The sequence below is a fragment of the Physeter macrocephalus genome, chromosome 18, assembly GCF_002837175.3.
Source record: "Physeter macrocephalus isolate SW-GA chromosome 18, ASM283717v5, whole genome shotgun sequence".
Classification (NCBI taxonomy): Eukaryota; Metazoa; Chordata; class Mammalia; order Artiodactyla; family Physeteridae; genus Physeter; species Physeter macrocephalus.
In genome coordinates, this window is record NC_041231.1 from 1,133,460 (window position 1) to 1,161,349 (window position 27,890).

Genomic DNA, 27,890 nt, shown 5'->3' on the forward strand with positions numbered 1-27,890 from the left:
GCTTCCATGTCCTGGCTATTGTAAATAGAGCTGCAATGAACATTGTGGTACGTGACTCTTTTTGAATTATGGTTTTCTCAGGGTATATGCCCAGTAGTGGGATTGCTGGGTCGTATGGTTGTTCTATGTTTAGTTTTTTAAGGAACCTCCATACTGTCCTCCATAGTGGCTGGATCAATTTACATTCCCACCAACATTGTTTAAGTAGCGGGCAAGCTCGAGGGAAGACCCACGCACCTGGATGTGGCAACCTCTGCTCGGGCATGAAGCCTAGTCGGAAGGGCTTTCTACGTTCATACAGTCACTCAGCCAACACTTAGCCGACAGCACCCAGCCCCACGTGCCAGGCCGCGTGTTAGGCCCAGGAGGGGTGAAGGATGTGCAGATCACAGCCTCCCCGGGAGCTTGGAGTCCCCGGAAGGGCTCCCAGCCCCCGAGTCGGCCAGCCGTGAGGGTGGGCCGTGCACAGTGCTGATTCTGTAAGGATGCGTTGCCCGAGGAGCTGCCTCCCGCTCACTTGCACCTCGAGTGCTTCCTCCGGGGGAGACGGGAAGGGTGGGTGGATGTAGCGCCCCGAGGAGTGCAGGCCCCGTGACCGCCCTGCCACCTGCTCCAGCGCGAAAGTGAATCAAAAACCGCTGCCCTCGTGGGAAGACCCAACAGAACCGGGACGAACTTCCCATCTTGGGTTCGCTGATAGCCGGCACGGACGGCTGATGGGCAGGGAGGTGAGCGTTACTCCCACGAGCCCCGCAGAAGGGTCTGCAGCGGGCATCGTAAATGCTTGCTTCATGGAGTGCTCCCCGGCGGCGGCTGGGGAGCCCCCTCGCGGCAGACCACGGGTGCTGGGTCCCAGCCTGCGGTTTCCAGCTTCTGGGCTACGTGGGCCTGAGCTCCTGCTGTCTCTGCAGACCCCCAGCGTACACCCCCGAGACAGGCGCTCACTGCAAGGGCAGGGACGCCCATGAGCAGCTCTGTGTGCCCTGGGTAGAGACCCCCAACCACCGGCCACTCCCCTCCAGCCCTTCCTGAGAAGTGCCGTCGTCACCGCTCAGATCTGGCTCCGGGCAGGGGGAGAGAGCGCCTGGGACAGGATTCCAGCCCCAGCTTTTCGATGATGTGTGCCTAGCCTGATAGGAACGCGGTCAGGTTGGGGGCAGGGGCGGGCAGCGACCCTGGGCGCCCTTCCGGGAGTCGCAGCATTGAGGCCCGAAGGAGTGGGGCTAGCCCTGGGGAAAGTGCTTCCTTCCTGGGCTTTCTGGTTCTTGGCTCTGCTGGGAGGGAGGCCAGTAGAGCAGGAGCATGTGATTCTCCAGGCGCTGTGTAACCAGCCTCCTGTTCACCGGTGATTAGCTACAGTGCTGCACCTTGGGCTGATGGGAACACGGGGGCACCCAGACGGGAAATGGATTGTACCGCACTGCTGTCCCCTCATTATACCCAGGCCGTGGTCCCAGCCTCACCAGCCGGGGGCCCTGGCTTTGCTCCTTGACACTGGCCCTGCATCTGGCCTGTCCCTAAATTCAGTTTTCCTGGCACTAGAGCTACAGAAGATTCATAGGACATCAGACTTCGTGGTTTCAGTCTCCGGTTACTGCTGCGTGGGCTCTTTGGGGCAGGTGCTGCATCCAAATGGAATCTTTGTCTCTCTAGAAAAAAGGCTCCATCCAAGCCCATCAGTAGTTTACGCAGCTTCGCAGGAGATTGTTCAGAACCAGGGACCAGATGTTTCTCAGCATCTCTTTGAGAAGCTACACAGTTTGCTTACAAACAGCTGACGAGCCAGTACAAGCCGTGGGCTCTGTTGTCAGCCAGGCTCCCCCAGGTCCTCCCCAAACAACTCCCTGTTACCACGTGTCTGACCTGCCCCAGAAAAGGACCAGACCGGCCCCTGCTTAGGCCGGGCTGCTGCCTGCTAGCCCGAGTTACTGAGAGCCAGGGCAAGGGGGTCTTTAAACCTGTGCTTCCCTTCCCCCCAGGAATCTGGTACAATATCCTCAGAGGCGTCGGGAAGCTTGCTGTCATAATCAACGTAAGTGACCGGTGACGTCAGGACCTCGGCCAGGAAGCCCGGCCGAGCTGCCACGCGGCCGGGCACCCCTTCCGCTTCCAGGGAGCTGGTCCGTACCTCCAGCCTCGGAGCGGTTCCCAGATGGCAGGAGCATCTCCTCTGCAGAAGCATCCCTTGGTCCTGTTGAGGGGTGGGGCGGGCTCTGGTGGGAATGACAAAATCTCCTCGACCTTTCTCTGCAACCGGGGGCAAAACCCTCCACCGCGCCCACCTTGGCCCCTAAGTCCCCTCTCTCCCGAGTCCTGAGCACAAACAAGAGAAGGAGATAGAGGCAGACAGGGAGGGAGAGAGACAGAGACGGGGAGGGCGGGAGAGACAGAGACACAGAGACAGAGAGAGACACAGATTCCTCATTAGCAACTCTTCTGCTCTTTTTTAAAAAAGTTAATTTGGGGATGTCCCTGGAGGTCCAGTGGTTAAGACTCCATGCTTCCACTGCAGGGGACACGGGTTCGATCCCTGGTCAGGGAGCTAAGATCCCGCAGGCCACGCGGCACGGCCAAAAAAAAAAAAGTTAACTTTCCCCCTTTATGTGAAACTCATGCCCGCTCTTTAAAGAAAGTTTGAGAAATCTTGAAACACGGAGAAGAGGAACCTGCCAGTTGCGCGCGCGCGCGCACACACACACACACACACACACACACACACACACACACACGCTTGCTGAGGGCAGCGCCCCGCCCTCCATGGCCCTTCCCCAGCATCTGGTCCACGCCTTCCTGACACGAGATCCCCAGGGGTGTCTGCAACGCCTCAGCCCTGTTACCCTAACCCCTCCACCAGCCAGCCAAGCCTGAGGCCCCCAGAAGCTGCCACCTTGCGCCTTGTAGGGTCAGGGATGGGGGTGGGGAGGCGGGCAGGCAGTTCCCTGGAGCAGATGGTCACAGTGCTGGGTCAGGGTCACAGTGAGGCCCTGACACTCAGTCCCCACGGCACAGGAAGTGATGCCCGGCCCAGGAGAAGGGACCCTCAGAGCCCGGGACCTGCTTTCCCTGCTGGCTGACAGCTCCCTATCAGCCACCCAGTCCCGCTGGGTTAAGGCTTTGAAACCCCACTTATAAAAGGACACCGTGGGCTGAGCTTGCACACTGGACAGCGACAGCTCCGCACCCCGACCCGGGCTGAGCTGGGGGGCACATTTTGATGCGGAGAGGCTGGAAACACCAAGGTACAGCCCCTCTGGGGCATGAGCGTGGGGGCGCTGAGAGCAGAGCCGCTAGGGACAAGCTGGACGTCTCGTGAGAAGAACCAGAAGCAACAACAATAATAATAGCAGCTGACATTTATTGAGCATCTAGAATGTTCCAGGCCCTTCTAAGCCCATTCAGTGCACCCACCCAAAGTGCACACACGGCCCACGGAGGCACAGGGTTATCGCCCCATCTTGCAGGTGATACAGCCAAGGCACAGAGAGGTCAGGTGACTTGCCCAAGGTCACACAGCCAACGAGAGGCAGAGCTGGACTTTACCCCAGGCCGTCGGGTCCACGCTCTGATACTGGCCTCACACTACGCTGCCCCGGGGACTGCTCTAGAATAGGGTGAGCTGGGTCTGAACTTCACAGTCTACAGAGCACTTTTCCTCCCTGCCTTGCTCTCTTTCAAACAAGCCAGGAAGGAGAAGCACCTAGAGTGGGCGCTGTTAGCCCTGTTTGACAAGAGAAAATGGAGGCACAGAGAGGTCAGGCGATTTGTCCAGGGCCACACAGCCAGTGAGAGGCAGCCAGCATTGTCCCCAAGCCTTCTCGTTCAGGGGCGCCCTGTTCCCAGCCCCCAGGCCCCCTCCTCACGGTGCTGGAGGGGCTGACAGGAATGCCCCCAACCCTTCGTTTGCCACTTGACCAGCCGAGGCCATGGGGTCATGTTTGCCAACTTGGGTCACGTGGCCGGGGCCCAGGGCCAGCGCCGCCCTGGCTCAGGTGGGGCACGTCCCCCTCCCCCTCCCAGCTGGCGTCCGCACTCACTGCTCTGTCCCCCGGCCCAGGCGTTCGTGATCTCCTTCACGTCGGACTTCATCCCTCGCCTGGTGTACCTCTACATGTACAGTGAGAACGGGACCATGCACGGCTTCGTCAACCACACCCTCTCCTCCTTCAACGTCAGCGACTTCCAGAACGGCACGGCCCCCAACGACCCCCTAGACCTGGGCTACGAGGTGCAGATTTGCAGGTACCACCCAGGCAGCTCTCTTTAAAGAGCCCCGTTTGGTGGGCTTCTGCGAAAACCCCAGTTCACGCCAGGATTCTTTCAGGGCAAATCACAGAACAGCTCAATCTTGCTTCAAGGGAAAAAAAAAATATCCCTGGGGTGGGGGTAGGAGGTGATGTATTAGTTCTTTAACTATGCAGTCCATGAGAGGCTTCAGGCATGGCTGGATCCAGCAGCTGCCGTTTGTCATCCGGCCCCATGCTGACATTGCCTCCCAATTTTATACATTCCTGCATGTGGGCATCATTTCCTGACAGGCACTAAGTGTCCCCCAGCAGTCCTCTCTGCTCAGCAGTCCCAGCAGGGGGGCTTTCTTTCCCACTAGTCAGCAAAAGTCCTAGCATTGAGTCTCAATGGCCTGTCTTGGGTCAGAGGCCCATCCCTGAACCAATCACTGTTGCCAGAGTGGGCGGGGCTCTTACTGGCTAGGTCTGGGTCGTGTGTCAGGGTATGGAGTCACGGCCATAGATTTGGGGGCATCCCAAGGAAAACTGGGGTGCTAACAGATGTCTGAGAGGGTCCAACCTGCGGGGCCCCATCAGCTGGCCAGACACTCAGGGCGGGCAGGGAGCACCCCAGGAAAGACGGAGGCGGGGAAGGGGGTGGGGGCACGAGAGAGGGGCAGAGCCAGGCCTGGCTATTCGCTATGCATCCTCCATGTGCCAGCCTGGCTGGGTTAGGGGCCGGGGGCTCAGGGCTGGGGGCTCGGGAGTGGGCCACATGATCCCTGCTGCCCAGGGACTTTGTGCAGGGGTAACAGAAGCATAAACAGATCGAGTTAAAGGGGTGATAGTAGCCGGAAGCCCAGGTAGAGAGTGGAGGCAGGAGGGGTCACTCCAAGGGGAGGGGCAAAGTGGGTCAAAGAAGAGTGGTGAGCAGGGGTGTCTGTGGGTGGGAAACTGCAGCCTGTTCTGGAGCGTAAAGCGTAAAGGGAAACGTGGTGGACGCTAGGACTGAAGGCGCAGGCGGGGGCACGGCATCCCGGGTCAGGAAACAGAGCTGAGATTCAGAACGCGAAAGACTGCAAGGGCCAGAACACGTGTCACAAAGCCCACTCGATGACGCAGCCCTTTCTGCGCAGGGCGGATAATTTGCCCCAAGGCGTTTACTCTTACTTTGCCCATAGTTTTATCAAGCTTACCTGTCTGTCTTCATATCCTTGCCCTAGTAGCAGGAAGTGGAGGAGACCGCCAGGGTCCAGGGTGCTGACAGCAGCAAGCAGTGACATGTGGCCGCTTGCAAAAAAAAAAAAACTGGCCCAAGAAATGGAAAAACAGCGCCGCGTGCGGTCATTGGAACGGGCGGGCAGACCTATCCAGCATAGGTGCTACTGATGGCTTTGCAACAGCAGATGTGCCCGGCTGACCCCCAGGGATTAAAGAGAAATTACACGACGTGCCGTGTGTTCTGTGTCAGGGCAGGGACCACAGCTACTCTGGGACCCGGTACAGCCAGGCCTGCCAACGAGAAAGGCACACAAACATACAACACGATGTGCTTCCCGCTTTTCAGAATCCCACCCACCGCGTGTTTCAAGGCACATGTGTGTGAGCACGTACATCACAGGAAAGGCCCAGGTGATCTGCTTCAACCCCCTGCACGGTCGCCTCGAGCAGGGTCAGCCTGGAGAGCTGGGGGTCAAGGGCAGGGACTCGAGGTCCCTTCCTCCCCATCCTCCGCAGGCACGGGCCCCAGAGACCCCCGAGCTTCCGGTCCAGGACGCCTGCCGCTTCTCAGCCAGCGCTGCACTTCTCTCGCTTTGTTTGAACATCCCACGCCGGGAACACACTCAGGCCGACCGATTTAACTCAAAATGAATTTTAGAGGAAGAAGGATTTAGAACAAAGAAGGCAGGGATATGGGTGGTCATTGTATTACAAATTCCCTCAGAAATGTCAGTGTTGGTGTTTCCTGGGTAAGAATCGGGCATCGGGCATCCAGCCCCCGGAAGCAGCTCACCATCCATGCATCGGTCAGGAGCCCTGGCCACGCAGGGGGAGGCCAAGGAGACAGAGCAGAGACCTGGTTTTTAAGTGAGACCCTTGTTCCTTTTACCCCCACAGAGAAGGAAGGCCATGGGCCAGTCCACTCTGCTCCCTGGGGTTCGGGCTTTAGCCAGGCCCATCCAACCGTTGCCCACTATTAAGTGCTGTAGGTGCCGTGAGCTCCGTGCTGCCGGCCGCCTCCCAGAGGAGTTGGCTGTGGGAGGAGCAGCACCCAGCCCAGCCTGGGGCAGCAGGTATGGGAGAGGCAGCTTAGCAGAGCCGAGCGCTGTGATCACTGCTGGCTACCATTTATTCCTGCACCGAAACAGACACGGTCTCATTGAACGCTCACAGCAGCCCCAGAGAGGGCATTATTATTCTCCCCAGGGAGATCTGGCAGGCTTAGCACAAGAGCAAAGCAAGGAAAACTGTAAGGTCATCTCTGATAGAGGTCGGTGCAGGTGGTGGGGGTTGGCAGCTGGACGGTTCTTATGTAAGTGGGCTTTGAGGGATGCATAGGAGTTTGCCAGGTGACCCAAACACATTTCCCAGCATCCTGGTGCAGCTGGCCTTGAGAACAGAAAGAAGAGGGAAGAGAAAATGTGTGTGGTTTCTGACGCTGGGAGACCAGGGGATGCCTGTTCCCATCGGAGATCAGGTGGTGCATCTTCTGCGTCGCTCAGCAGCTGGCACCAGAGCGTGTGTTCCCAGCCCAGTCCTGTCTCTGGGGTTGGCAGCTTAGCTCTGAACAGGCCCTCCGAGACTCCCATCCAGCTCCCTCAGACACAAAGCTCTGTGGGTGAGGGGCCCTGTCTGTGCCCCCCGCAAGCTCTGCCCCTGGAATGCAGGGGCATGCAGTAGCTGCTCAATAAATACTTGCGACGTGACTAAGTGAGGGAATGCCAGACCGAGGCCCAGAGAGGCCAAGCGAGGGCGCAGGGACACACAGCAAGGCGGGAGCCGGCTCTGGGTCCATGCGAGGCCTGTGCCCACAGAGCTAGGTGCCTCCTCTCCTGGTCTCCCCAACTGGGCCTCAGCTTTTCAGTAACCAGCAGGGCACACCTGCAACCCAGCACCTAGAAACCGCCCCGGCCATGGCTTCCTCACACGGCTTTAGGGAAGCTTTTCCCACACAGAGGGGGTCAGCCCCGTTAAAACCAAGCACCCCCCAAATTTGGGGGCGGTTGGTGGGGACAGAACCCGGGTTCTCATCCTCTCTCTGCCCCACATCAGGCGTCTCTGGGCCTCTGAGAAAAAGGCAGACCTAAAGCCCAGGAGGCACCCACCACTCCCGCTGCACAAGGGACAGAGGTGGGACCTTGGGGGCCAGGGAAGTAAGCAGACTTGTCTCCCAGCAGGGGCTCGGGGGCAATGTCTGGAAGTGATGAGAAGAGGGGTGGGCTGGTATTTATTACACGGAGATAAGGAGCTAACAGTTGGGAGAGGGAGAGACTTGCCCCTCGGGCGCTGGGCCCCGTGGGTGCCCTGACCACACCAACTGTAATGGTTAACGTCGTACAAGGGCTTTGAGAAAACGTTTCATTTTTTGCAATAATTTCCCCGACAGAGAGGGTCGAGACCGGAGAACTGGATTTCATGGAGCCCTGCCTGGAGTTTTGTGGATGATGGGGATTGGGTTGAGGTTCTAGGCTTAGGGACCCCACCCCTCTTCAACCAGGGAGGCCCCACTTGCTTTGTGTGACCTACCGGAGTCTCAGGTGGGAATTCTTTATGGAAAATGGGCTCCACTGCCTTCAGAAGTTTGGAACCCCTGGACCCGATGGTCCCAGAGCCCCCTCCTGTGGGCCCACGGCTGGACTTATGGGGACGCCCCTCGGGCCTGCCCAGCCCACGTGGGTGCTGGCACCCCCTCCAACGTGGGGAGACTCCCTGGAGGGGGGCCTCTTCCTCCAGGGAGGGTGCTGTCCTACAGTTGGCCCGGCGTCCGACTCAGGCTTTCCTGACCCTCACAAGCCCCTCGGGGCGGCCAGACCCCAGTTCCTCTTGAAGACCCACCTCCATCTTGCAGGTACAAAGATTACCGAGAGCCACCATGGTCGGAACACAAGTACGACATCTCCAAGGACTTCTGGGCCGTCCTGGCCGCCCGGCTGGCCTTTGTCATCGTCTTCCAGGTGCGAGGGCCCTGTCTGCTTCCAGAAGGTTGGGGAATTGAGGCACCGAGGAGGCGCCCTATGCCCAGAACAGGGTCAGGAGGACAGGAGCGGGCCGGCGTCGGGGGCTCGGAGGCTGGAGGACTTGCCCTGGGCACCCAAGGGTGGGGAGTACTGGTGACCCCAGGCCCTGGGCAAGGACAGGTCCCAGACCCTCCTCAGTTAAAGGAAGGCGGGAGGGGGTGCCGGAAGGACTGGGGTCGTTCAGGGAACGCAGGTTTAGTTAAATGCAAAGCATCTTTATTGAAGGAGACCTGGGAGGGACCCACCTCGGTCTCCCCTGTCACTGTGCAGCAGGAGACACGCCCCCGTGGATAGGACTGGCAGGGACAGGAGGGCAGTGGGCTCCCAGCTGGCACCAGCGCCCCCCTGCCCCCCGCCGGGCCCAGTCTCTGGGGAGTGGGGCTACCTCTGAGGCCCGAGCGATTCCCAGTGGACAGGACCCCAGGCTGGGGAGTAGCTGATGCGCGCGGCCCTGAGGTCCCAGCCGGGGAGGCTGTGCTGGGCTTGCCCTCCTGTGTGGCCCCCAGAACCGGGAATCCAGGAACTGGGTTCGAGCCCCAGCCCCGCCCCTTCTGCACAGTGTGGCCCCTGGCAGGGCTTCCGGCCCCCGAGGCCCCACTGCCTTGTCCGCCAGCTTTCCATAGCCCTCTGGAGCCAGAACGAGTGTCTGGGGCCCAGTTCCCCCGAAGCAGAGCCTGAGCCGGGGATTCTGGTGCAAGCCGGTCATTGAGGGAAGGCCCTGCCGGGGGCTGGCGGCACGGAGCTCGGCTGGGAGGGGGTCTGGGCTGGAGCATGGAGCCCACCACACACGTGGGCCCACCTCGACGCAAAAGAGGGCCTCAGTCTCCGCCTGGCCAGTCATTGGCTGCAGCCATCCAGGCCGGGAACGGGGAGGCCGGTGGTGGGGGACGGTTCCCTGGAGACGAGCCTCCGTGAGCCTTAGCGGCCAGCACCCACCACAGCTGGGGGCTTGGGGCGTCACCCCAGAAAGGTGATGGCGGATGGGGGGGCGCCGGCACCTTCCGTGACCAGGTGACTCACTCAGCCATACGTACTAACAAGTGCCGGTCAGACAGAAGTTTAAAAACCAGAGATTTCCATCTTTCCGTAAAAGCCAACTCATTTGCACCCTGTGGACCAGAAATGCATCCAGGGAGGCGGGCAAACGTGCAGGGTGATCCTCACAAATGGCAGAGGGGCTGCGGAATCATCAGAGACAGTTTCAGCTGCCTGCGTTTCTGGGCTCTTTGTATTTTGACTATTTTCCCTTAAAGCCTTAACACTTGTTATATTTGGTGATGTGTAACCAGTCAGATCGTTTCTGAAGCCTCCCAGCCAAGAGATTCAGAGCTGTTTCCTATTTACTGAGCTCAGATTCTTTCAAGAAAGTCGGCCACCGGAGGCCCCCCCCGCCGGCTGGTTTCCTGTTTCATTTATAGCTTCCGGGAAACCGAGGCCTGGGAAGTCCAGGTGTGTCTGAGGTCCCAGGGCCGGGGTGTGACGGGACAAGGCGCTGCCAGGTGGGGCGCAGGTGGAAGTGGGAGTGCTTCCCAGGCCCTGCTTCCCACCCCCGATGCTGCCTCTCCTTCCAGAACCTGGTCATGTTCATGAGCGACTTTGTGGACTGGGTCATCCCTGACATCCCCAAGGACATCAGCCAGCAGATGCACAAGGAGAAGGTACTCATGGTGGAGCTGTTTATGAGGGAGGAACAGGGCAAGCAGCAGCTGCTGGACGCGTGGATGGAGAAGGACCGGAAGAAAGCGGAGCCCTTCAACAACCACAGCCCCGCCCGCCCTGCCCCACCGGACAGCCCCGACTTCCCCGGGGGCGCCCTGTAGCTGCCGGGCGTCCCCGTCGAGCACGCGCAGCCTCTCCCGGGGCAGGCGACGTCTCGCGAGCCGCTGGCCCGGTGGCTCCTGGGTTTGTGGCAAGCCTGGAAGACCACTTTCTTCCCGTAGGACGACGTTTCCCCGTCTTCTCCTGTTTGTTTGCTTTTTTTTCTTGTTTTGGCACGAAACCGTTAGGCAGGGGATCCTGTTACCTTTTCGTATTCGAGGTTAATCGGGATGGTTGCTGGGGACAGGGTGATACACAGGGGATGCAGGCGCTTTGCGGAAGCGCCGCTTGGAGTCTGGGGTCCCCTCGGCCGTTAGTGGTGAGCAGTAGCCCCCAGAAGACATCGCTTTAACCCTCCTGACGCCTTAAGAGAGAGGCGAGGTGGTCTTCCAAGGCATTAGACGAAAGCTGGTGCGAGACTTGAGGGCAAACAGAGAAGTGGACAAGGGATAAACGGTGCTGACACCAAGGCAAGAGACATCAAAAGACAGCAAGGCAAAAGACATCACCTGTCTCTAGGTTGAAAAAGTGAGATTTTTTCATCACCTCTTCCTTCCCTGGATTCAGAAACCGAGACACCGGTCAGAAAGAGAGGTGCCCTGTCTCTGTCCACTCAGAGGGCCAGGAAGCTCTGAATTTACTCTTGGAAAACTAGTGGGGTGCAGGGGTCCTGAATGAGCGGTGACCGGCACCTCTGGGGTCCCCACCAGCAGCCACATGCCTCCCCCACCTCGGGGTGGCAGGAAAACAGGCGGTGAGGGATTATGACCTCGGAGGCGTTTCTGCAGACGGCTTCAGGGTTGCAAGAAGTCTTAAGGCTTCTGAGGGGTACTGTTGCAGCTTCAGAATATTTATTGGGTGTTTTTTTTAATCAGTTCTACAGTGGATGTAAGGGTTTTTTCTCTGTAGCTCAAAGGCGGAAGGCTTTTATTTTATTAGCTAGCCGAATACCATTGAGAGGAATTTAAAATACTGTTAATACCAAAGATTTTTATTAATAAAGGCTTCTATTTTGGTAACACTTCTCTATATTTTTACTTACAGGAATGTTACTGTTGGACTATTATCATTTTAAAAGCTTGTGAAAACAAATCTCATAGCTGATAAGAATGATCTCAATTTGCAGCCATTATACTAACCGATGATCTGAAATTTCTCAAGCACCCAGAGAAACATAAAAGAAATGTTTCACCGAAGGGAGGGACGAAAAGATAAACGTGTCTGTCTTGAACGTGTGGTCGGTGAGACGCTGACATTCCTGTGAGCTGTCAACTAGGGGGGAAGTCCGTAGGTGTAGCAGATTTTTGTTTTTTGCTAAAGTCATGCAATCTGATGCTTCTACTTTCTCTTGTACAGTAAGTGGTTTGAAATGGGGTTTTTTGTATATAAACATTGTATTAAAAATGAGGTGATTACCAAAAATCCTTTTACGGAAACCGTTCTTTTTTTTAAAAAAAGTGAACGTACACAAATCCACAGAGGACCGTGGCTGAAGCTCGTCTGACCACATTTGCATACATGACACCTTCCTCTCAAACCCTGTCCATCCGCGTGACTTTTGCCCCAGGAAACTCGAGGGGCCAACCCCAGAGCCCCGTGGTTGGACCTGCAAATGTGGAGGGACTCATAAGCCTCCACATCCTCGGCCCCAGACACATGGCTCGTTCAGGATGTTCCTGGGACGTTGTCTGTCCGCGAGTATGTGCATGGGTGTGTGTGTCTGTGTGTGCACACGTGTGTGGTTTGCGTGCATATGCGTTTCTGTGTTGTTTTGTCTCTGTGTGTGCATGCCTGTACACGTATGTGTGCCGGGGAGGGGGAAATTGCGGTCACACCTTCCCAGCAGCCTCTTCCACGATACCCAAATCCCAACCCCTGGTGCCTGCAACCCGAGAGAGTTTTTAGTATTTGGGATTTTGTGGACCTAAAATTTCCCCCACACCTTTTTGGGACCATCCCAGGGTTGCCGGTGCTTTCATCTGGGCAAGTTGGGGCACTTTTTCTTTAATTCATTACCTATGATCACCATCGTTTCATGAAAGAAAGACTATCTTTCGCACTCAAACGTCAGCAAGGCCCCGAGCCGCGCACCGGCAGGGCCAGGCAGGGCCTCGGGTGCCCCTTGTGCTGCTGTGTACCCAGGGAAGTCTCAGCAAACCCAAGCTCACGAGACCCTGGCTGCTGCTCGGTCAAGAATGTCCTTCTGGGGAATTTGCTGGCGGTCCAGTGGTTAAGACTCCGCGCTTCCACTGCAGGGAGTGCGGGTTCAATCCCTGGTCGGGGAACTAAGGTCCCACATGCTGTGCAAGGCGGCCAAAAAATAAATTAAAAATAAAAGTTCCTTCTCAAGCTTTGGAACCTCTTCCTTAGTCCTGATGAGGGTGGCTCCCAGGGCCAGCATCGCCGGAAGCCCTCCCCTTTCATGGGTCCTCCCAGGGGGAGGATCTTTGGCCCCAGTGAGTACATGAGCGAACAGTCTCAGAGTGGGGAGGTGACTTGCCCAAGATCACGGGGCTCCTTGGCACCCCTTAGAGAGATCCATCCAGGCAACGTTCAAGATGAAGCCGTGAGCAAGGCAGACACAGCCCCTTCCCTCAGGGGATGACCTCTTGCAGTGGGCATCAGAGGCTGAACAAGAAAATGAACCCAGCCCCAGATCATCTCAGAGGAAGGAGGGGGCGCTGATGAAAATAAAACAGGGGTGTGACTGAGAGTGACCAAGCTGAGCAGGGAGGCCCCTGGAGTCTGAACAAGGAGGAGCCAGAATGTAAAACCCTGGAGGAAGGCAGGATGGTTCAGGCAGCAGAGTGCATGTGCAAAGGCCCTGAGGCAGCAGTGTGCTGGGTGAGTTGGAGGAGCGGCAAGAAGTTCATCATGTCGGGAGGGGAGCCACGGGGGGGAGGTGGCAGGAGACGGGGACCAAGTCGCACCAGCCCCCGGCTTAGTGAGGACCTCAAGCTTGGAGGTAAGTCCACGGCAGGGGCTGGCGGTCTTAACCGGGGCAGTGATGGACCTGATTCACATTTTGAGGTCTTGATGGCTTTGGATGGACCCTGCAATGGGGTGGGGAGCCACAGAGGAGAGTTGCAGAAATTCAGGTGAGCAATAATGGGACTTGGACGAGGGTGGCCGAGGTGGGTGGGAGGAAGCCAACAGGTTAACATCACAAGGACCTGGGATCTGGCAGCGAAAGGACCCCCAGAGACGAGCTGGTGGGACGGTGCCATTATTTCACAGATGGACACGGTGAAGCGCAGAGAGGGTCAGGGCTCTGCTCCGGTCACACAGCAAGCTGGCTACACAGCCATGCCTCGGACCCAGGCCCCTGGCACCCAGCCCTGAACAGTTTCTGCTTCTGGTCCCTGGAGTGGTGTGGCAGGAGCTGGGCAGGGCTGGGCCCCCGAGGACAGACAGTGAAGGACCAGGGCCCGCAGGGGCCCTGAGGTCTGGGGCCGGGGGCACGCATGCCAGCATCTTTTATGGGGACTCAGCAGTTCTCTTGAAGGTGGAGGCTGCTGTGAGCTGCAACCAGCCCAAGATACCTCTGTCTGACAGGTTCAGGGCTTGTTAGATTTTTTTAGTTAATTTAATATATAAAAACCCGGTACCTACACATAGAAATCCAGATTTGTATGTTCTCTTGAAAGATCACGCCATCTGATGGCACAGCTGTATTTTTCACCGTGCCACACTCTTGCACTTGACTGGAGACCGGTGGTGGCCCTTCTTCTTTAGAAGGTGCGTGTCCTTTCTGACAATCACGGCCCCTCTCCCCCCTCTCCCGCTGGCTGAGGGGGCGGCTGAGACGGCAGCTCCCGGAGTCACTGGCCCTCCGGACAAGCCGCAGGCCCGGTCCCTTTCCTGGGATCCAGGACCAGCTGTGGGCTTCCCTGCAACGGAGCTTGGCCAAGATGTGTGCCTGAGACAGGGCTGTCCCCGCCCCAAGGCTGCACTCAGAGCCCCTGCCCCCGGCACCCACATCCCCAGCACACACACACTTTCACCTGCAGGATCCCGTGCCCCCCACCACAGGTGGTGTGTGCCCCACACTTTGGCAACACTCATTCACCCATCCATGTTTTGTAAGAGCCACAGCGAAGTAGAGAAATGCTAACACTCGCCAGAAAAGAGGCCAGGAAGCAGCACTGACATAGTGCCAGGCATGGAGGAGGCACCAGAAAGTGCTGAATGAATGAATGAGTGAGTGAGGGATGGGTGGATGGATAGATGGGTGGGTGGATGGATATGGGAGGGAGGGAGGGAGGGAGGGAGAAAGGAAAGGTGGATGGATGAGTGGATGGGTGAATGGATGGATGGATGGATGGATGGATGGATGGATGGATGGACCTTTGAATGGATAGATGGATGGATGGATGGATGGATGGATGGACATTTGAATGGATGGAAGGATAGATGGATGAGTGGATGGGTGAATGGATGGATGGTTGGGTAGTTAGATGGATGGGTGGATGGACATTTGGATGGATGGATGGACAGACATTTGAATGGATGGATGGATGGCAAAAAGACTGATGACTAGGCCTTTCTGCCTTTGAGCCAAGTGGACCTCTGAGTCAAGCTGACAGGGATGGTGGTGGAGGAGGAAAGGGGCCCATGGGAGGTAAGGTCTGGTGCCTTCTGGACCACAGATATGCCCACAGCAAGTAGCCCACCCCCTGCTCACTCACAGCCTTTGTCAGAGAAGCCTGTAGCAAAGATACATCTGATGCCCAGAGACACCGACTTGGCTCAGCACAAGCATTTTAAGCCTGGTTTGCTCAGAAGGGCTGGTGGACATTGCCCCTGCCAAGAGCCTGTCAGGATGCACCCCTGGGAAAAAGGCAACACTGTACATACTAAGGTCTGATTTCCTGAGCTCTGCCAGGTAATTTATTTAGTGTGTCCATTCCTGCTGTCCCCTATCCACACCCCCCGCCCCCTCACCCTCATCTCTCTCTCCCCCAACATTTTTTATTGAAGTATAACATACGGAAAACTACACAGATCTTGAGTATACAATCAATTTCCCCAGAAATCACACACCTCTGTAGTCAGGACTCAGAATGTTACAGCACCCAAGAAGCCTCCCTTCGTGCTCCCCTCTGGTCACCTCTCCTCACCCAGCTGTCACCCTGTCCTGATCGCTATCCTGACCTCAGCAGGAGTGTTTGTCTGGTTTCGCTTGTGGGTGGCTGCCGCCTCCTGCTGGCTGTCTGTGGGAACTGCCCTTAGGGTAGAAAGAGACCCAGCATGTGGAGCCTGTGTGGGTTTTCTGTTTGTGGCCGTGGCAGATGACCACAAACCCAGTGGCTTAAAACACCAACGTGCTACCTTACAGTTCCGTGGGCCAGATGTCTGACGCAAGTCTCACTGGGCTAAGAGGAAGGTGTGGGCAGGGCTGGGCCCCTCCCGCCATCTCCAGGCCAGCCATGGTGGCCAGTCCTTCTCCCGCGGCTGTCTCTCCAGCTCTCCGCTCATGAGGGCCGTGATGGGTTGGGTCCCTGGGATAACCCAGAATGATGGCCCCATCTCAAAGTCCTTCATCTTCATCACACCTGCAAAGTCACTCCTGCCGTGTAAACTAACTCGTTCACAAAGTCTAGGAATTGGGATTGGACACCTTGGGAGCCATTGTCCTGTCCACCATGTACCCCTGCCCCCAGGAAGGAGGGGTTTTTTTTGTTTTTTTTGGAAAGAACTAACTACCCCCAAGCAAAGCCCAGAGTCCCCAGATATCTAAGGAGAGACTTGAAAAGGAATGAGAAAGACCAAAACAAACAGAAAAAGAAAGAGCCCGGAGCACACTGAGATGACACAGGAGAAGAAGAAAAGAAAGTAACTCTGTTCACCGTCCTCATAAATAAAGACCAATGTTCATCCATGAAACAAGCAGAAGATGCATTTTCTTTCTTTTTTTTTAAATTTTATTTATTTTTGGCTGCACTGGGTCTTCGTTGCTGTGCGTGGGCTTTCTCTAGTTGCAGCGAGCCGGGGCTACTCTTCATTATGGTGCGCGGGCTTCTCATTTCTTTTTTTAAGGAGACAACGTCAAGTGAAAGGAAAACACATAAACTGGACTTCATCAAAATTTAAGAGGTTTTTGCATCAAAGGATACCCAATCAACAGTGAAACAACAATTCACAAAATGGGAGAAAATATTTGCAAACCATGTTTCTAATTAGGGGTTTATATTCGGAATATATAAGGATCACCTTCAACTGAGCAACAAAAAGACAAGCAACCCAGTTAAAAGTGCGCAGAGGCCTTGAATAGGCATTTCTCCAGAGAACACATACAAACGGGCAATAAGCACATGAAAAGATACTCAAGACACTCAAGATGGTCATCAGGGAAACGCAAATCAAACCCACGAGACACCACTGCACACCCATTAGGAAGCCTATTATGCAAAAAACACAAAATAATAAGAGTTGGTGAGGCTGTGGAGAAATTGGAACCCTTGTGCATTGCTGTTAGGAACGTAAAATGGTGCCGCTGCTACGGGAAACACTTCGATGGTTTTTCAGAAAAATTAAACATAGAATGACTGTATGATCCAGCAATTCCACTTCTGGATATATAAACAAAAGAATTTAAAGCAAGGACTCAAACAGACAGTTGTACACTCATGTTCACCTGTGGCTTCACGGGGAGTTCCCTATGATCAGTTGACAGAGGAAGAGAACACTCAGGCCTGGTTTATGGGGGGGTTCTACATGATACACAGGCGCCCCCTGAAAGTGGATGGTTGCAGCACTACAGCCCCTCTCTGAGGCATCCCTGAGGGACAGCGGTGAAGAGAAATCCTTTAGGTGGGCAGAACTTCTATCAGAATACTTGAAGACATGAGAAGGAGCCTGGGGCGGGCTGGGGGTGGGGGGTGTTCCAGGACTTATTTGACAGCTATAGACATGCCACCCAATGACAAAAGAGCACCCTTTTTTTCTCTCAAGAACCCAGGGAATACTTACCAAGACAGACCACATACTGGGCCCTAAAACAAGCTCAACAAGTTTAAAAGAATTGAAACCATCCAGAGTGTGTTCTCTACCATAAGGGAATCAAACTAGGAATCAATGACAGAAAGACAACAGGAAAATCTCTCAACACATGTACGTTACACAGCATACTTCCAAATAATCCATGGGTCAAAGAGAAAGTCCCAGAGGAAATAACAATACATAGAAATGAATGAAAATGAAAACACAGCATACCAAAATTTGTGGGACAAAGCTAAAGTAATGTTGAAAGGAAAATCCATAAAACTAAATGCTTGGGCTTCCCTGGTGGCGCAGTGGTTGGGAGCCCGCCTGCCGATGCAGGGGACGCGGGTTCGTGCCCCGGTCCGGGAGGATCCCACATGCCGCGGAGCGGCTGGGCCCGTGAGCCATGGCCGCTGGGCCTGCGCGTCCGGAGCCTGTGCTCCGCAACGGGAGAGGCCACAACAGTGAGAGGCCCGCGTAACGCAAAAAAAAAAAAACAAAAAACTAAATGCTTACCTTAGATATAAATAGCCTATGTGCCTACCTCAACAAACTAGAACCAAAAAAGAGCAAAATAAATCCAAAGCAAGGAGAGGGAAATAAAATAGCCAAGACAAGCAAAAAAAAATGAAATAAAAAGTGGAGGAGGGGATAGAGAAAAATCATTGAAACAAAAAGCTGGCTCATTACAAATAAATAAAATCAATAAACCTCTAGCAAGACAGAGAAACTTAAAGAGAGAAGACACAAATCACCCATTTCAGGAATGAAATTGAGGGTTCATTACAGGTCTCATAGCCATTAAAAGGATAATGTTACAGACTGAATGTGTTCCCCCAAAACTCATATGTTGACACTCTACCCTCCCCCCTTATGATAGTGTTCAAAGGTGGGGCGCCCATGATGGAATTAGTGCCCTTAAAAGAGTCTGGAGAGAACTTGCTTCCCTCTCTGTTCGTCTCCACATGAGGCTACAACGAGAACTCAGAGTCTGTACTCTGGATCAGGCCCTCACCAGAATGCGACCCTGCTAGCACCCTGATCACAGATGTCCAGCCTCCAGAACCATGAGAAATAAATTTCTGTTGTGTATAAGCCACCCAGTCTATGGTACTTTTCTAGAGCAGCACAAAATGGACTGAGACATAAAATAAGGGAATACTACAAATCACCACGCTCATAAAGTCTAAGGCTTAGAAAAAGGGACAAATTCCTCAAAACTGCACAAACTACCAAAACTCAATTAAGATGAAATAGACAATTTGGATAGCCTTATAACCATCAAATCCGTAAAAGGAAAATTTGGTGAACTGGACCTCATCAAAAGTTAAAATTTTTGCTCTGTGAAGGATCATGTAAAGAGGATAAAAAGATAAGCTACAAACTGTGAGGTAGTGGGTCAGACGCAGGGATAATTGTGCTAATGGAGATTCAGATTAACCAAGCCTTGTACAAGATTCATTCAGTCAGAAATATTTTGTGAGCTCCTATGAAGTGCCAGCCAGTGTTCCGGGCGCTTCTGCAGGGCGCTTCTGCAGTGTTCTGCAGGGGAGACGGGCAAAAAACAGAGCAGGAAGAAAAATGTGTAGTAAAGTCAGGAGATGCCACGTGCAGGGGACCAAGAAATGCGGCAGCAGGGTTGGGGATCCAGCAGATGGGGATGTGGTTTAACCCTCCCACGCCAGCCTCCTCCCTGGCTCCTCCATGTCTCCCTTACAGTAGCTGCCCTCTGGCCTCGGACCTTGGTCCTCTTTTCTTTCTCCTCTCCCTCCATTGGTGACCTCATTCTGTGGGTGGTCTAAACACTGTATTAGTCAAGATTCTCAAGAGACAGAGAACCAATAGGATATATAGAGATAAATGAGAAGGTTTATTGTAAGATTGGCTCACTTACAGTGACAGAAGCCAAGAACTCCCATAGTCTGCCATCTGCAAGCTGGGAACCAGGAAAGCTGGTGTGTGATTCAGTCTGAGTCTAAAGGCCTGAAAATTGGCGGGGAGGGGAGGGGGACAACGGTGCTCAAGCAGAGAGAGCGAATTCTCCCTTCCTCTGCCTTTTCATTCTATTTGGACGATGCCACCCAAATTGGGGAAGGCCATCTGCTTTTGTTAGTCAATTCAAATGCTAATCTCTGCCAGAAACACCCTCACAGACACACCCAGAAATAATGTTTTACCAGCTATCCAGCCACCCCTTAGCCTAGTCAAGTTGACACATAAGATTAACCATCACAAACACCATCTACCTGCAGGATACTCCCAACTTCCCATTTCCTGCCCAGATCTCTGTTCCGAACCCTGGTCCACGCATCCCACTATCCAGTCAACATCTCTACTAGGTCCTCCCCCAAACTCACCCTGATCTCAGGTGGCTGTGAGCGACCACAGAGAGCGGCAGCTTGAAGTGGGATCTCAGTTCCCTGGGAATTGAACCCGGACCACAGCAGTGAAAGTGCCGAATTCTAACCACTAGACCACCAGGGACTATTGGCGAGGAGCAGGGCCCTGGCTCTCATCCGCTTTGAAGAAAGAATCAGCAAAGAGATGAGAAGTAGTGAGGCAAGTAAAGTGTTTATCAGGAGAGAAGATAGAAAGCACAGGCAGGCTGAGAGAGAGAGAGAGAGAGAGAGAGAGAGAGAGGCGTGTGCTTTTGGGGGTGGTTTAAATCACATGGGGGAAGTTCTTCTAGGTTTCCTCTGGCCAATCGCCTTGCTTTGTCTGGCTCTGAGTCCATTTCTGGTCTGACTCAGGGCCCTCCCCTGCGTGCACAAGCATCTTTTAGCCAAGATGGATTCCAGCACAAGGGTCTTTGAGAGGTTAACAGAACGTATTATGGTCTAGCGCCCCCTCCCTTTAACCTTTCTGCACATGCATAGTCTGGTGGGGGCGTCTCCTTGGCCCCAAGAATGAGAACTATGTGGTCTCTTTGTCTTTTACACCAGCAGGGCTCAGCCCCTCTCCGTTTCTGCCTTGAAGCATCCACAGGAGACGAAGTCCAGCTAGCTGCTTACCCTGTTCCTGTTATCATCTTTATTTTTAAAGCGTAAACAGGAGGCTAGTTGTAAATGTCTAAACTGGGGACCGTCTATCTCCTGCCTCAACCCCACCCACACCCTCCCCAGGTCAGCCAATGGACGCTCCATCTTTCAGACCTTACAAGCATCCTCAATGCCTCTCGTTTACGTACACCCCCAAATCAAAAGAAGGCTGCACCTCTCATCTGGATTACTGTGGAGTATCCAGGGTTCTACCCAGTGATTCTATAAAAATGTAACTCAGAGCTCACAGTAGCATTACGGTAAGTCCCCTACATGCGAACCAGTTCTGTTCCGAGAGCGTGTAGGTAAGTCCAATTTGTTTGTAAGTCCAACAAAGTTAGCCTAGGTACCCAACTAACACAATCGGCTATATACTACTGTACTGTAATAGGTTTATAATACTTTTCACACAAATAATACATAAAAAACAAACACAAAAAATAAAGAAAACATTTTTAATCTTCCAGTACAGTACCTTGAAAAGTACAGTAGCACAACAGCTGGCATCCAGGGGCTGGCATCGAGTGAACAGGCAGAAGAGTTACTGACTGAGGAGGGGGAGGGGGTGGGAGGTGGCAGAGCTGAAGGATCGTCAGCAACAGGAGACGGAGGGTGAGCTGCAAGGTCTCTCATGCCTGACGTTGACGGCACAGGTTCTAGTTCTTTGCTGGATTCAATTCTATCTACCCTCTTGAAAAAATGATCCAGTGATGTCTGGGTAGTAGCTCTTTTTTGCCCATCACAGACGACACGATAGCACTGGACTGCATTCTGAATGGCTGCTGCAACCTTCGTGTACTGTTCTACGTTCGGGTCCTGTGCCTCAAAAACTAACAGTGCCTTCTCAAATAAAGAAAATCCCCTTGACATTTCCTGCATCATGAATCTCTTTGGTTCTTCAGTTACTTCTTCTTCCTCTTGTCTCTCTTTGTCCTTTCTCTGGGCCTCCAATTCCATCAGGTCTTCCTTAGTAAGTTCCACGTTCGCATCTTTGAAAGTTCACAACTTGAAGGTTCCTACGTAGGGGATTTATTGTATTCATAATGGCCAAAAAGCAGAAAAAAAACGAAAGATCCATCCGCTGATGACTGAATACACAAATGTGGTCTATCCGTACAATGGGATACTACTGACCCATAAAAAGGAATGAAGCACTGTCACAGGCTACAAGGATGAACCTTGAAGATGTTAGGCTCAGTTAAAGAAGCCAGGCACAAAAGGCCACACAAAAGTGTATGGTTCCACTTACATGAACTGTCCAGAACAGTCAAATCCAGAGAGACAGAAGTAAATTAGTGGTTGCCAGGGGCTGGAGAAAGAGCGAGGGAAAGGAAGTGATTAATAATGAGTACCAGGCTTCTACATGGGCGAGACGAAACTAAAATTAGCTAAAGGTGGGGATTGCACAACCTTATGAATATACTAAAAACCACTGAGTTGTACACTTTAAAAGGGTGACTTGTAGAGAATGTGAATTATATCTCCATTTTATATATATATACATTTTTTTTTCCTCTAGGTAACTCAGATTGCTTCACTCTTTCATTCACCCTCTGCAGGGGCTCAGGGACAGTAAAGCCGCGTTCTTAGTTGGCTCCTCCTAATTCGCCCCCTCCCCTCGCTGGCCACCCCCTTCCTCCCCGGCTCTGCTCCTGCAACCTCCGCCCTCCTCTTTGCTTCTGCTCTTGCTGTGGCCCCGCCCTCTCCCCCCCAAGCCTGCACACCTGGCCCCTTACACCCGCACGTGCACCTGCACCTTGGGACCCCGCCCTCTCAACATGCGCCGCCCCACCTCCACACTCCCCATCCCCCTATCCTCTTGGCCGCGACTCGCATTAACTTCTGGCTTTCCTGCACTTTCTTATCTGTGTTAGGTAACCTTGTGTCCTGATGCTGTAAGCTCCGGGCAGGCGGGGCCTTCGGCACTTTGTTCCCGATTTGTGTCCAGAACCTACTGCGTGGTACACAGTAGGCGTCAGTAAACGCTAATAAGCATTCAGAAAAATAATGAGGATAACTTTTAAAAATCAAGTAGTTATTAAACTTTTAAAACTAAATAAACCTCTGAATAGTCTTTTCTGCACAGATCTCCAGGCGGCACTAAAGGACATGCATTTTCACAAATGGTAACAAATAAATGCATTTATTATCGGCATCCGCAGTGCAACTTTCGACAGAAAACACATCCCGCGCCCGGAGCGTCGGGACACCTACGGCCGCAGGCCCCCACCCAGAAGGAGAAGGTCGTCAGGGCGCAGGCGCAGAGGTCGCCAGTCCCACCGCCGTCAACAGGTCTGGTGCGCCTCCTGGCGGCGGCCGCAAGCCACGCCCCCACCCCCGGGCGGAAATGGCTACTTGGACTCGGGGCGCATGCACGAGTCCCGGGAGTTCTCGCGAGAGAAAGCGGCCCCAAGGGAGACTTCCGGTGAGGGGGCATCAGACGCTCAAGTGGGAACGTCCGCCGCTAGGCCGAGGGGCGCGGGGCGCTCGAGGAGGCGCGGGCCGGGTCTGCGGGGGCGCGAGCCAGAGAACGGGTGGTGGGCCGGGCCGGGGGAAGCCAGAGGAGGGCCGGGCCCCGCCGCGCCTGCCGCCATGGACCCGTTCCTGGTGCTGCTGCACTCGGTGTCAGCCAGCCTGTCGAGCAGCGAGCTGACCGAGCTCAAGTTCCTGTGTCAGAGCCGCGTGGGCAAGAGGAAGCTGGAGCGCGTGCAGAGTGGCCTGGACCTCTTCTCCGTGCTGCTGGAGCAGAACGAGATGAGCCCCGAGAACACCGTGCTGCTCCGCGAGCTGCTCGTCTCCCTGCGGCGCCAGGACCTACTGCGGCGCCTGGAAGACTTCGAGGCGGGCGCGGCGGGCGGGGCCGCGCCGGAGGAGCGAGGTGGGGGCGGGGGCCTGAGGTCTGGGGGTCAGGTGGGGCCGCGCCGGAGGAGCCAGGCGGGGGCGCGGGCCTGAGGGTTGGCGGGGCGGGCGAGGCCGCGCCCGAGGAGCCAGGTGGGGGCGGGGGCCCTGCCGGAGGAGCCAAGTGGGGGCAGGGGTCTGAGGTCGGGGGGCGGGCGTGGCCACGCCGGAGGAGCCAGGCGGGGGCCTGAGGGTTGGGGGGGCGGGCGAGGCCGCGCCCGAGGAGCCAGGTGGGGGCGGGGCCGTGCCGGAGGAGCCGGGGGATGGGCCGGGGCCTGAGGACTGGGGGCCGCCGGGGGAGGCAGGGTCAGCTGGACCAGCAGTAGTTTCGATCTCCCGGGCGCCTAACCTTTTCCGGGTTCGGTTTGCTTGGGTTTTCTCTAAACAGCCCTGGGAGACGGGTAATATACCCACTTTGCAAATGGGAGAACCATAGTGCACAGAAGTTAACAGCCTAAGTTGCAGAGCATGGACACCCATCCCCCAGCCTCAGTATTTTCTCCACCTCCCCCCTCCCTCCGGGTAAGTTAGAGATTACTCGAAAGGAAAGGACATTGCTAACCTCCCGGGTGGAGTGGAAGTACACCAGAAGCGTCACAGCAGGTACGGGTTGGTTGATGAGGGACACTGTTTGCACAATGGGCTATCAAGGTGTGGTCCTGGCTCTGCCGTTGTCTAGTTGTGTGATCTCAAGAAATAATTTATACTTACCTTTCCGTGTCTCCATTTCCTCTTCTGTACAAGCGGTCAGTAACGCAGGTGCCCACCTCACAGAACTGGAGGAGTTGGCACACAGGCTGACAGCATATCAGGGATTTGTAGCTGAAGATGCAACTTTGCAGGAGCCTTCCAAGAAGCATTTTGTCCTTCTTCTTCTCCCTGCCCCCGTCTAGAAACAGCCTTTTGTAGTCTGTCATGCTGATCTCAGTAGTGACTTTTCAGCAGATGAGGACATAGTAGCCAGAGACTGAGGACTGGTGTCAGTCAGGACATCTTCCAAAAAGAGAATCGGGGTGTTCAGGGCTGGCGTACAAATTACCGTATCTTGGTGGCCGAAAGCAACAGAATTTGATGCTCTTACAGTTCTTGGTCCAGTAGTCAAGTCAGGGTGTCAGTAGGCCACGCTCCCTCTGAAAGCTCTCGGGGAGGAGCCTTCATGCCTCTTCTGGTTTCTGGGGACTCCAGGCGTTCTTGGCTTGTGCCCGCGTCGCTCCAGTCTCTGCCTCCATGGCACGTGGTCTTGTCACTGGATTTAGGGCTCACCTGGATAATCCAGGATGATCCCCTCATCTCAAGATCGTCAACTTAATCTCATCTACAAAGGCCCTTTTCCAAATAAGTTAACATTCACGGTTCCAGGGGTTTGACGTGGACATACTTTTTAGGGGCCACCATTCAACCCACTGTAGGGTGAGATGGGGGAGCAACTCCATCTCCCTGTCCTGAGTAGATATCTCGCAGGCCACGCCTCTTTGGTAGTGTTTCAGGGTGTGGTTAGCTGGGGCAGGATTGGGCTTTCTGCGGCCTCCCCTGGTCCCCCTGCTGCTGTGTGTCATTGGCCTCTGCAGGAGGACCTCTTGGTACCCAGCCCTTGGGTCAGCACCGAGGAGCCCATCAGGGAGTGTGGGGTTGCCTGTCTGCTGAAGAGCTCCCGTAATCTCTGGTCAGTCATTGTGTTCTTTCCGTCCCCAGAGCTGCGGGCAGCGTTTGACATCATCTGTGATAACGTGGGGAAGGACTGGAGGAAACTGGCTCGTCACCTCAGAGTGTCTGACGCCAAGATTGAAGCCATTGAGGAGAAGTATCCCCGGAACCTGGCAGAGCAGGTGAGGGAGTCGCTGAGAGTCTGGAGGAGCAGCAGGAGGGAGGAAGCGGCCGTGTGCCACCTGGTGAGGGCGCTCAGGGCCTGCCGGCTGAACCTGGTGGCAGACCTCATCGAGGAGGGTCAGCGGGCCCGGGCCCTCCAGAGCGAGAGTAGGGACCCCGTGTCCCCTTCGTCCTGGGACTCAGACTCGCCCGCCTCAGGGGCCTCCCGATGACCCGCTGCTCTTCTCCAGGACCAACGGCATCGACCCACTCTGCACTTCGGTTCCCTCCACCGCAGTTGACCGCGTGCCAGCGCGTGAAGACCCGGCAGGGAGCCGGGTGAGGGCCCACGCGAGCTCTGGGCACTGTGATCACCCTCAGAGGGAGATGCTTTCATCCCCGTTAAACGAGGTCCTACCGGAGGCCATTGCGGGCCACATCCGACACGTAGGAGGGACCTATAAAAGGTAGTGGGTAGGGTTATAAACCTGGCCGTTGTCCAAGTGAGGAAGCGCAGAGTCGAACCGGAGGCAAGTCAGTAGTAGTGGGGGCTGGGCTGGGGGCCAGCGCTGTCCAGCTCGGGAGCCCGCGCGTGGGACCACTGGCTCCTCCTGCTGTCCCCGCCGTTGCCAGAGGCTTTGAGGCGGGCGGTGTAGACCCGTCTCCCGGGGCAGGTGGCATGGGGGGTGAGGCGCTGCCTGTGAGGTGCTTAGAAGATGTGGGCACAGGGCTGGGCAGAGACTAGTTCAGAGAAGTAGATGATGCCTGTGATTCCACAGTGTGTTACTATTTTGTGTCAAAACCCACTCGCTTTCTGATAACAGAGTTGGCAAGGGAGCTGGAGCCTCTGATTGTAAGAAGTAATCTTTCTTCCTGCTTCTCAGGGAACCCTACTGAAGTGAGGGCCTTTCCAGAGGAAACCTCCACATGCCAAAGAATTTTCTCTTCCCATTGATGATGATTTCATTTTACATGCTCTCAGAATTCCATAGTAGTCGATTTCAGTGTCCCTTGAAGGTTATTACAGGCCCAGCCTGGCAGTAGGGTGGCTGCATTTCATAACAGCTCCGGGGACCACTGACAAGGGGAGTGCTTAGGGCGTGGGATGAACTAGGAGATTGGGATTGACATATACGCACTACTGTGTATTGTGTAAAGTGGCAGAGAGCCTAGCGTTCATGCCTTGCGCCTTCTTGCTGTGACCTTGGGAAAGCTACTTGTGATGTCATGCCATGCCGCCTTGACCTTGGGTTGCTGAGACCCTAGCGACACTCCCCACGAGGCTGTGGACCCAGCCTTCAGCAGGTACTTAGTGCCAGACACTGCTAGGAGCTGGGGTCATGCAGCAGACAAGGCAGAAGTGGCCCTACTCTTGACTCCGAAAGCCTGGCCAGGAACACGGGTGTTATAACCAATGCTGGATTCAATTCTATCTACCCTCTTGAAAAAATGATCCAGTGATGTCTGGGTAGTAGCTCTTTTTTGCCCATCACAGACGACACGATAGCACTGGACTGCATTCTGAATGGCTGCTGCAACCTTCGTGTACTGTTCTACGTTCGGGTCCTGTGCCTCAAAAACTAACAGTGCCTTCTCAAATAAAGAAAATCCCCTTGACATTTCCTGCATCATGAATCTCTTTGGTTCTTCAGTTACTTCTTCTTCCTCTTGTCTCTCTTTGTCCTTTCTCTGGGCCTCCAATTCCATCAGGTCTTCCTTAGTAAGTTCCACGTTCGCATCTTTGAAAGTTCACAACTTGAAGGTTCCTACGTAGGGGATTTATTGTATTCATAATGGCCAAAAAGCAGAAAAAAAACGAAAGATCCATCCGCTGATGACTGAATACACAAATGTGGTCTATCCGTACAATGGGATACTACTGACCCATAAAAAGGAATGAAGCACTGTCACAGGCTACAAGGATGAACCTTGAAGATGTTAGGCTCAGTTAAAGAAGCCAGGCACAAAAGGCCACACAAAAGTGTATGGTTCCACTTACATGAACTGTCCAGAACAGTCAAATCCAGAGAGACAGAAGTAAATTAGTGGTTGCCAGGGGCTGGAGAAAGAGCGAGGGAAAGGAAGTGATTAATAATGAGTACCAGGCTTCTACATGGGCGAGACGAAACTAAAATTAGCTAAAGGTGGGGATTGCACAACCTTATGAATATACTAAAAACCACTGAGTTGTACACTTTAAAAGGGTGACTTGTAGAGAATGTGAATTATATCTCCATTTTATATATATATACATTTTTTTTTCCTCTAGGTAACTCAGATTGCTTCACTCTTTCATTCACCCTCTGCAGGGGCTCAGGGACAGTAAAGCCGCGTTCTTAGTTGGCTCCTCCTAATTCGCCCCCTCCCCTCGCTGGCCACCCCCTTCCTCCCCGGCTCTGCTCCTGCAACCTCCGCCCTCCTCTTTGCTTCTGCTCTTGCTGTGGCCCCGCCCTCTCCCCCCCAAGCCTGCACACCTGGCCCCTTACACCCGCACGTGCACCTGCACCTTGGGACCCCGCCCTCTCAACATGCGCCGCCCCACCTCCACACTCCCCATCCCCCTATCCTCTTGGCCGCGACTCGCATTAACTTCTGGCTTTCCTGCACTTTCTTATCTGTGTTAGGTAACCTTGTGTCCTGATGCTGTAAGCTCCGGGCAGGCGGGGCCTTCGGCACTTTGTTCCCGATTTGTGTCCAGAACCTACTGCGTGGTACACAGTAGGCGTCAGTAAACGCTAATAAGCATTCAGAAAAATAATGAGGATAACTTTTAAAAATCAAGTAGTTATTAAACTTTTAAAACTAAATAAACCTCTGAATAGTCTTTTCTGCACAGATCTCCAGGCGGCACTAAAGGACATGCATTTTCACAAATGGTAACAAAT

The 27,890-nt window shown here is 54.5% G+C and overlaps 2 protein-coding genes and 1 long non-coding RNA gene across 12 annotated transcripts in view; 2 read left to right on the top strand and 1 right to left on the bottom strand.

Moving 5' to 3' along the window:
- The window catches only part of ANO1 (anoctamin 1), a 91,342-nt gene extending 79,662 nt beyond the window's left edge, over positions 1–11,680 (top strand). For 8 of the 9 annotated variants that reach the window (XM_024133135.3, XM_024133138.3, XM_055079483.1 and 5 more), the window contains 4 exons: positions 1,980–2,032; positions 4,055–4,239; positions 8,293–8,398; positions 10,033–11,680. In XM_024133135.3, coding sequence (XP_023988903.1) covers positions 1,980–2,032; positions 4,055–4,239; positions 8,293–8,398; positions 10,033–10,281 — 593 coding nt within the window. In that variant the 3' untranslated portion in view covers positions 10,282–11,680. The remainder of the gene's footprint in view (positions 1–1,979; positions 2,033–4,054; positions 4,240–8,292; positions 8,399–10,032) is intronic. The other variant, XM_028478615.2, reaches the window with a different exon arrangement.
- A 4,541-nt stretch (positions 11,681–16,221) lies between these two features.
- Positions 16,222–19,869, bottom strand: LOC114484238 (uncharacterized). The gene is made up of 3 exons (XR_003676897.2): positions 19,621–19,869; positions 16,606–16,680; positions 16,222–16,307 (listed from the first exon to the last, which is right to left on the bottom strand). It is a non-coding gene; the product is annotated as an uncharacterized lncRNA (long non-coding RNA).
- A 2,595-nt stretch (positions 19,870–22,464) lies between these two features.
- LOC112067437 (FAS-associated death domain protein) lies at positions 22,465–26,414 on the top strand. Of its 2 annotated transcripts, XM_028479214.2 has the most exons (3): positions 22,465–23,179; positions 24,892–25,025; positions 25,257–26,414. In XM_028479214.2, the coding sequence occupies exons 1-3, from the start codon at positions 22,672–22,674 to the stop codon at positions 25,305–25,307; spliced, it is 693 nt and encodes a 230-aa protein (XP_028335015.1). In that variant the 5' UTR covers positions 22,465–22,671; the 3' UTR covers positions 25,308–26,414. The 2 variants fall into 2 exon arrangements, with proteins under 2 accessions (XP_028335015.1, XP_023989060.2); XM_024133292.3 differs by having other exon boundaries at positions 22,467–23,179; positions 24,892–26,414.
- The last annotated feature ends 1,476 nt before the right edge of the window (positions 26,415–27,890 follow it).